This window comes from Xenia sp. Carnegie-2017, unplaced genomic scaffold, assembly GCF_021976095.1.
Source record: "Xenia sp. Carnegie-2017 unplaced genomic scaffold, XeniaSp_v1 HiC_scaffold_21, whole genome shotgun sequence".
NCBI classification, from domain to species: Eukaryota; Metazoa; Cnidaria; class Anthozoa; order Malacalcyonacea; family Xeniidae; genus Xenia; species Xenia sp. Carnegie-2017.
Genome location: NW_025813484.1, coordinates 2,913,009 through 2,922,363, shown reverse-complemented (window position 1 = coordinate 2,922,363; position 9,355 = coordinate 2,913,009). Strand labels below are relative to the sequence as shown.

General features: G+C 37.3%; 1 protein-coding gene across 5 annotated transcripts; it reads left to right on the top strand.

Moving 5' to 3' along the window:
* The first annotated feature begins 871 nt into the window (after positions 1–871).
* On the top strand, positions 872–9,306 carry LOC124444706 (histamine H2 receptor-like). 5 transcript variants are annotated; one of them, XM_046995341.1, is made up of 5 exons: positions 872–915; positions 1,142–1,292; positions 1,397–1,437; positions 3,496–3,558; positions 7,342–9,306. In XM_046995341.1, the coding sequence occupies exon 5, from the start codon at positions 7,358–7,360 to the stop codon at positions 8,579–8,581; it is 1,224 nt and encodes a 407-aa protein (XP_046851297.1). In that variant the 5' UTR covers positions 872–915; positions 1,142–1,292; positions 1,397–1,437; positions 3,496–3,558; positions 7,342–7,357; the 3' UTR covers positions 8,582–9,306. The 5 variants fall into 5 exon arrangements, with proteins under 5 accessions (XP_046851297.1, XP_046851294.1, XP_046851299.1 ...); XM_046995338.1 differs by lacking the exon at positions 872–915 and having other exon boundaries at positions 1,127–1,292; XM_046995343.1 differs by lacking the exons at positions 872–915; positions 1,142–1,292; positions 1,397–1,437 and adding an exon at positions 3,212–3,287.
* The last annotated feature ends 49 nt before the right edge of the window (positions 9,307–9,355 follow it).

Here is a 9,355-nt window from a genome sequence, read left to right as displayed (position 1 = left end):
CGTGGCGTGGTTTTGATCCAACATCCATTAACAGCCGCCAATGAATAACCCGGGTTTCTCAAGGATGTCGTGAAGCAAGGAGGTTACACCCACAGAAATAACCTGTTTTGACAAAATAAAATTTACTTATATAGCAGCAAACTTGAAATATCACTTGGTATATTTTTGACAAAATACACAAGCACTGACGATTACTTAAAATGAGACCAAATTTTCTGTGCACCGTAAACTTTAACAGGGTTTCTTGGTTCTACATGATAACAACTCAAAATCACACTAATTTTTTTAAAACTTGGTTTTTCACACCACCACTTGCCTCATCTATTCCTTTGTTTCAACCAACCCTTTCGCGAAGTCTATGAAGTTTATAAGACTCGAGTTTATTGAACGCAGGCAGCTTCTCCTGTCTATTTTCTGTCGCAGGCAGTTTCTCCTGTCTATTTTCTGTCGCAGGCAGTTTCTCCTGTCTATTTTCTGTGCTGTGTGTCATCCTGAAATAAAACTGCTACGTGACTAACTCTCTATCTATGATTCCGTTATCTAGAAATGTTTGAAGATGTAATTGCGTAGCTGAAGGGCCACTTATAGATGTACGTATTTAATATCTTATCGAATGCAGCTTGTGTTTATGGATTGTCAAAACAACGACTGGCATCTGTAGTTTTCTAGAACAATTCTTCATTCGAGTGTCTTGTGAAGTCCCTCCAAGAATTTCTATTCAATCAATGATATTTTTCATTATTCGTAGCCAGTTTTGTTTTGTTCTTCATCATTATTTGCAATGCAAAATTCACTGGATGATAATCCCAGTTCAGTTATCGCAAGTATAAATATTCAACGGAATAAATTTGTCTTTATGAGAACTCCATGCTGTGAAATAAATAATGATGTTGTGGGGCGTGTATGAAAAAAGGCGTACGTCCACCGTTTTTTAGTTAAACAATCCATGTATATTTTCTTGTTTTGCCACATTTTCATGCATGCTGACAATGATTGCTTATATTCACCTAAATTCTCGATGTGCGTGTATCGACTATGTTGATAACGGTCCAATATCTTATCTCAAAGCAGGAAAAGTTAGAGCCTTCACAGGAAAGTAGTGGACCTTGTTTCCGTCTAACTTTATTTGTATTCTTAACAGACAGCTTTCAATCTACGACGGAGTAAAACTGGGGTATTCACTCTGCTGACTTTCGCTTATGTTGATCAAAATTAAGCCCGTTGTTATCATGGTTTTTACTGCGAACATGTGACATAACATATGGTACAGAATTTCACGAAAGATAACACAGGTATGTAAAATAGCGTGAAGTTCAGTGTGTAACTGTCATTACGCCCAGCGCTCGAAGGTCTCATGACAGAGCCACGATAACTTTATCTCTTCTGTACTTTTCAGACGCCTTAATTTGGTGATCTAATCACAATAGGAAACTACAGGTATGCTGCTAGTGTATGTGTAGATTATTAAACGTATGAATCAATGATGTTTAGATGTCTATCGAGGATAAAGTATGTGCTATTTAATACATAGACCGTCCGTCGATAGAGCTATTCTGAAATGATGACCTTTAAATATATATGAGCTTCCTTTCACGTTTATATATCCTAAAACATTGCTTGCTTCACGTAGTTTGCAGATGTTTTTGAAAAGCTTTTATAAAGTATTGCTTGCTTTACGAGGCTTGCAAATGTCTTTTCCCCCGCACTCATTCGTTATTTTATGACTGTGGACCTGTTGCATACTACCTGACCCTGTCAACTCAGCTCAAAAAGTCTTAAAATAACTATCGCAGCCTAGTATTGATTCTCTTACATACTTGTGAAGTGACCATAAGCAAACATCTAAAAGTGCATTCATAATTTCATACTCTTTAATGCTATATTGCTATTTGCTTGGCATTTTGTTTCTGACATCGTCATCTACGTCACATTGTGTACGTCATATCTTGTTTACACAGCAAAAAACTGTAGCAAGCTCTTTTGCGTCATCTATGTTAGAAATGCAGTTATACATCGTATGTGTTCGTTAGTGTTGGTGTCTGACATGTTACTTATCATGGAAAAGTTCCCGTTTGATCTTTTTTTGAGTTTCTTTGTCGGCAATCTGTAGTTAGCCCTTCGACGTGATTCATGAATCTAACATGGTTTGGGGGAAAAAACCTTGAAAATTGTTTTAAAGATAGCAATTGCCATGGTAAATTTCGAAAATAACCTAAGTGCTCTAAAAAGAACTTTACAATGAGAACTCCTTAAGGTTATTTTGGCCGTTCACCATCGCAATTGCTAGCTTTAAAACAATTTTTGGATTTGTCATCACGCCAAATCTCGATTTCACTATCTAGGAAAAAACTTTGAGTGCGATTTATCTGACGAACTCGTCTTGTCACAATCACGATTTTTTCCTGTTGTTGCTCTTGCATGAAATGCCTTCTTTATCAATGCTTTCTTGTTGTTCTTCTAGCACGTAATGTCTTCTTTATCATGCACGCAGCTGCATTTCTAAGTGTATAAATATCCTCTCTCTTAATGTATTTTATAATCCTTCCACTCTGCTTCTATTTCTTCTAATTAATTTATTAAGTAATTTACGTATTTTTCAAAACAATATTGAGTCTTTTTTCTCACTCAACAGCGACTGCTATCACGTATCTTCATAGCAGAAGGTAGAAATATTTTCCATTTTAGATGCGAACTTTTCTGTTAAATTTATTTCTTAATTTTACACAGAAAGTATTTGGATCACACTGAGGCACCATATCACAGCGTTGTCTTTCTCTTTTTTCTTTCATCACTCGCCAACATTTTTCGATAGCCGTTACCTTGCCATGTAACAAGTTATTTCTCACTTCCCATTAATCACGGTGTACATATCACTTCAAACGTCGAAGTGTAACCGAAATACAAAAAAATAGATCATCGAATAGATCGTCTATCTTAGGTGATCTATTCGATTGTGATCTAAACGCATAAGTTTATCGTTTGAAACCATGTCTTTGAATGTATAAATACAGCTGGAGACTTGAGTAAAAACATTATTTAACAAACAGATATTGAGTCTAGTGAATGTTGGCAAACTGCCTTTAAGAGACGCGTCCCGTGGGATTGCTTCCCAGGGTGCCAAATATAGATGTCCTAATTGGTCCGCCATATTTCTTAATTTAATTGATTGTCATAATATACAACTGTGGGTGTTGACATGTTTCCACTTATATCCATCCCTATAAAGTGCAGCGTTATGTATAACCACATGTGGAAAGGGAACTCTCTTGTCAACACCGAAGATACAGGTCTCGACTCGATTCGTTATTTATACGAATATAATATAATCTACACGTGTATAGTAATTTGTGTGGCCCCAGTAAGGTAGTGTGTTGGGAGGTTGTACCATTCTTTCAGGTGTATATATATATAGATATATTGTTTAAAAACGTCTTTAATTACCAATTTTTAAACGTACAAAGATATATGTATAACTGTATTTCATGTCATGTTTAGGAATTATTACATGAGGAATTGCTCACCATAATTTGGATTTATATACGGGATTTTGATTTTCAGGTAAGAATCCTTTGGCATGAAATTTATTTTGTATTATGCTACAGTGTTTGCGCTGCAAGGCAGGATCTACAATATCAATATGCCCCGCGGACTTTGTCAAAGGAACGCGCATCACTTGAAATAAATGATCCGTTTGCGGTCCTCTGCTTTATCTTGTACCTAGAGATAACGAAGCAATTGAGCGCGCTCCACGAATTTTTGTGCAGCTATCTTAATCAAATCTAGATAGAACACTGTACAATTTCTTGACACGTTAGAGATGCGGGATAGGGCGCAGTTATTGACATATTAATTACTATACTCATTAGTGCAAGGGATGCACAATAATTTGTCTGCGCAATGCGCTAACATGATAAAATATCGCTTGATGATTTATGATTTATGCAAAAAGAGTCAACGGTTAAGCGTTCGGCTGGGTTATTGAACATTTTTGTCGGTTCGCTGACAGTTTGTGCAAACGGTTGGTTTACAATATTGCCTTGAATGGTGTCAGTTGATGTAGCATTTATCTCGACATTATATGACGTCAATGCGTTGGTTGTTAGTCGCACAGTTTTGGGTGCGCATCCTAAAGATGGCGTGAGAATATGTTCTGGTCCTTTGTAACAGTCCATTCTAATATATTTGAAACATGACACCTTACTGCACCCTGAGGTGTATAAGAGACCGCATTTTTATTCACCATGCCCAATGGCAATAAGTGCGGTATTTTCTTGCCCGTTGGCAAAATGAGCCGGAAGACACAAATAAAATGGAAAACATCGCCTTCTTTCGTTTTTTGTTTATCTTTGATTTATTTTGAAATGTAATTGACAACTGGCCCGAATTCAGAAGCAGCAAATTCTTCTCATTAACACGTGTTCCCTTCCCGAATCATTTGCAAAACAATAAACATTGCAAAACCTGACAGAAAAATGTGCCGAAAAAATTGGGAAACTTATGTTGGCGCTAATATTGGGATTATATTTCAAACGGTGTCTCTACGGTGTAGTGTACAACATCACCTTTATTCGTTTGTTTTTGACGATGTTTGTTGTTTCTGATACTTCACGAAAATTTATAATGCTGTTTACTACATGTTGACGTAGAGCGGATGGCTCTCCTCAATTTTCACGCAACAAAAGACTTGTACTTGTTGCCTGTCAACTCTCCCACACAGATACACTCGTTTCCAGGTCTACGTTTATTGCAACCTCCGGTCCAATTTAGCATAATTAATCAAATAAATTTGCGCCATTTTCTATGCAAACTCACGCACTTTCTCTAAATAGCAATAAAAAGCGCACGTCTGCCACGGGCTTGCCGCAAAGTCGATGGTCAGATAAAATCGAAGTCAAAATTTTATCGCGCTAATTTGAGCTCATATCAACGGGGCAATCTTCTGATCATGCATGCACTCACAATATTGAGACAATCTATTTGCTTGGGCCCCTACTAATCGGATTAGCATACGCGCATGATGATTAAGGCTTGACCTCAATAAAAGCACGCGAACACTTATGTTTCTGATACAGAAGTAGATATCGGTGCGATTAACGAGCACAGGAGTTATTGACTTCGTGAACGAAAAGTATCTGGTTTATATACTCAAGCGGAAAGAAATTCTTAGGATTTAGGCGTGTTTTACGATTGTAAGAAACAGCAATAATAAAATTGTGCGCAAATTTGCTGCGAACCGCAAGGACTTCGTTTTGAATGCTGATTCATGTTTGGGTAAGTGAATTTTTTTTTCGACCGCTCGTTTCGTGCGTTGTGTGAATCATTGAAAGCGTCCTCGTCTATTTTGAGGTCGATTTGACAATTTTTCAATTGAACATTCGTTGATTTTCTGTGAACATCAACAGATCAGTTAACATCAGTTGATATATTACGTCACAAAATCCTTAGCAGCTTTGTGATTTTAATTCATTGTTCATCTGAAAGCCAGCCAATATGAATCAAAAAATTTTAAAAAAAATCACACATGCGCTTGGAATTTCACTCATTTTTTTTACACAATTGTAAGATGGCCGAAACTTTATTTGAAATGCGAGAGTTTTAGTCTTAAATATACTGAAATTTGATTTCGATACATTAACTGTCCATTTTGCCGAAACTCCAAATTGAAGTCTATGGTGTGATTTCGGAATAAAAACTGTTTTTAACTATCATATAAACACCTGTGCTTATATCTTTTGTTGTGACTATGGACAAATCATAGCTTCATCTAGAAAAAAATATGTTTGTTACGTTGTCTGGCCTATATTTATGATGGCTGTATTATAATTTTTATTCGGCGGCAATCTTTTCTACGAGGGATGAATTGAAGATTTTATTGAAGTGTCGCTAAATCAACAACTTTGCATTGTAAAATATTTATAGTAAGCGAGCATGAAGTTTCGGAGTGAAAAATTCCTTCGTGTTCAGCCTAACATGACTTTCCTTTTGTGAAGTGAACACGTTCTAGTATACGCTTATTTTTAAAGTGTGCCGCCGAGTGTCTATGATCTAGTACCGACACTTTAGTTTACCATAGCACATCCGTACAAGGAATGAAATTGTGGGATAGTGGGAACAAAAAATAATAAAAAAAGTATTCAACTGGGCAAGAAAGACGACCAAAAACACTTTCCTTGTCACGGTTTGTGGTGAACGCTCGAAGTCTGTTGTGTTGGTCTAATTGAATCCAAACATTGTTTTTTGCGTTATTATTGATATGTTTATCTACGCTGTTGTGTGTTTATACAACTCTAATGAGCAACAAATATATCACCGTTGCAATTATCATTTATCCATATGGCTGTTGCCAACTGTCTGTTGGCTGTTGGGTTAGATTGTGTGATGATGATTCTGGGGTGAGTTTTTGTTGTAAGAACGCATGCGTGTTAGGCGTTGGGGCTTGTGCGTTGTTCTCATCAATGCTTAGCGTTGTGATAGCATCCAAAAAAGTGCAAGCAACTATCCATGGTGGGCCATCTTTGAGTTTTCGATCAATCGAATGCCAGTTGTCGTAGACATCATCATTTTGCACCTGAGCTTCAATTTGTGAATCTGACTTATTAAAAGAAGATGAAGATTAGATTGAGCGTGATGAAAAGTCTGCAAATGCCTGGCATTCTTTTATTACTAGGAAAGCGAATGGAACTTTACAAGGACCTTCATTAGCCATAGAGTTTGACAGTCGTTCAATATAGCAATCATCACCTCTATTGCTCAATTCATTATTCTCTTACTTTTTTATTGCTCAATATAATGAACAACTCTCCGAAAAAATATGATGTGTAGATAGTCTACCATATTTTTACAATATGAAGCATTTGCTTTAATAAAGTAATCAAGTCGGTTTGCCACAATTTTACTGCTCCTCGTGCGTTGCTGACAAATGTATAAATAACATACGAATATTAACTGGACAATGGATTTTTAGGTTTGCATTTGAGACGGCCAAGCTCTATTCACCTAACAAAGGAGTACACGATTTCTATGAATGAAGCACGATTTTCGTACCAAAAAACCATCACTCAGTATGTCGAAGGCTTCCTAACGAAGTGATCTTTATATAAATTTTTTTCATAAAACGCAAATACCTGGTTTATATAACACGACTGCGATTTTACTATAATTCGGTACATTTTATTGAATGTTTCCAAAGGCGCCGGCATGTTTTGTTCATTCCCCTCTCTCCCTTTTGCGACCACGGACAGGCGCCACTGAACTTCTCTATCTTTCAACACCCTTTTTCAATTAGTAGTTGAAAAGACGTTCGTCTTTCATTCGGTTCTTTTAACTCAATTTTTCTTCCAGCTGGCAGAGACTAACTATGAATACTAGTGCGAACTCAAGTATGAACGCGACCGCGTCGACAACCTCTGCGATTGACCTCGGGAGTGGTTTCATAGCAAGAAACATCGTCATAGCAACTTCTGTGGCGATTCTCATCCTAGCTGCTTTCGTCGGTAACATCATAGTCGTTGTAAGTTTTACAATGTTCAGAAACCTTCGCACGATGACGAACTACTTTTTGGTCAGCCTTGCCTTATCCGATATTCTCGTGGCGGTTTTTGTTATGCCCGTGTTTCTATTGTGGGTACTTTACCAGCCACGTAATTTTTTCACCCATGCAATTGCTTTGCGCAAAATTTGGATGGTCATGGACATTGGATTTTGTTTTACGAGCGTGTGTTCTCTATGTGCCATAGCCATCGAACGAAACCTTGCTATATCACACCCGTTTTACTACACGAAGCTCATGTCTCCTTTGAGGGTCTACCTCACCATTGCCTTTATCTGGGTGTTTTCGTTGACCGTCGCCATTCTTGTGAATCATGGTGGTATAACCATAGATATAGCCAAACATTTGTCCGTGTTTGTTGCCGTGGTTAGCTATTTCATTCCGTTGTTGATTATCCTGGTTATGTACATGAAGATTTGGAGAGTTGCCCGTCGTCAAGCTAAACGTCTACGTCAGGACGGCGCCTTGGCAACGGACTTCAAAGCCATCAAGACAATAGCTATTGTTATTGGGACGTTCTTCGTTTGTTACACTCCTCAGATGATCTCTATATTTTGGATTCACTTTCGCGTAAAACCATATTTACCTACTGTTGCGAACATCATGATAAAATGGATTACGTATTTCAACTGTTGTGTTAATCCAGTGATCTATTCGTGTTTCAATAAAACATACCGGAACGGCTTTAAGAAACTCTTTGCGATCATCAAGACAAGATTTCGCGATCTTCGTACGCGCTCTAGTGACAAAAGGTCGCGAAAGATTAGCCGAAGTCGGATTTCGTTGAACATAACATTACGAACGAGTGTCGGTTCCCTATTGGACAGTTCAAAGTTGCCACCGTCCATGGCACAAGCACGTGTTTCAAACCAACAGCGTTGCTCAGTTTTGTCCACATCTCAGAACATGTTGAGCCCAGTTGATAAGAATGACAACCACGACCGTTGCTCTCTCACACAAAGCAAACAACGCAAAGAAAGTGAGGTTTTCGTGAATGTTTCTGCCGAAGATATTGCTGACTCACAACAATGATGAGACTCAGAAGAGAAACGTCCATGGATTTCCCTTGTTTCCGCAGAAAACCTTCTAAATGTGGGGACTGTTCATTTAAAATGCTGTGAACGCAATCATCTACACTAGATGTTTCAAGAACTAGATATAGAACATCACTTGTCTTTATACTAAATAGTTAACCTGGATAGTCCATGATGTCCAACGTCGACCACACGAAGACACTCCATATTCATGCTTATCTTACAAAGATCATCGAATATCTCAAACCAGTGCAGAGCTTGTGTTTTCTATATACATTCTATCATTTTAAAGGCTAGACGAAAGTCCATCTGTCAGGATATAAACACTCTAAGACACACAAATGGAACCGAATGCACTACAAAGACACATTACCGTGGAAACTTTGTTTTCCATCGTATCTGCTAAGAGCTACTGGTTTTGTAAATGTTTTTCTTTAAAATAAGTTATTTGCTAAACACTGTGATGTACTTGCTTTTACGTTTGTACATAGGATTTGTTTTTTACATCAATGCATCTTTTAATGTACATATCGTTGCTTCTCTATACTCAATTGCGCATATCAATCAGCTGCTTAAAAAATGTGATCAATCTTTCATGCAATAGGACGAAACTTTAGTAGATATGTATATTTTACTATTTAGCAGCAAAAGTATTGCTTTTGTTTGCCTGTTTTGTTTTAATATCATGAAAAACAAGATCAATCTTTAATGCCAATATTGAAATAAGCATCCAGACTTTCTTCTTTCTCGAACTTTCATTTCGTATTATGAA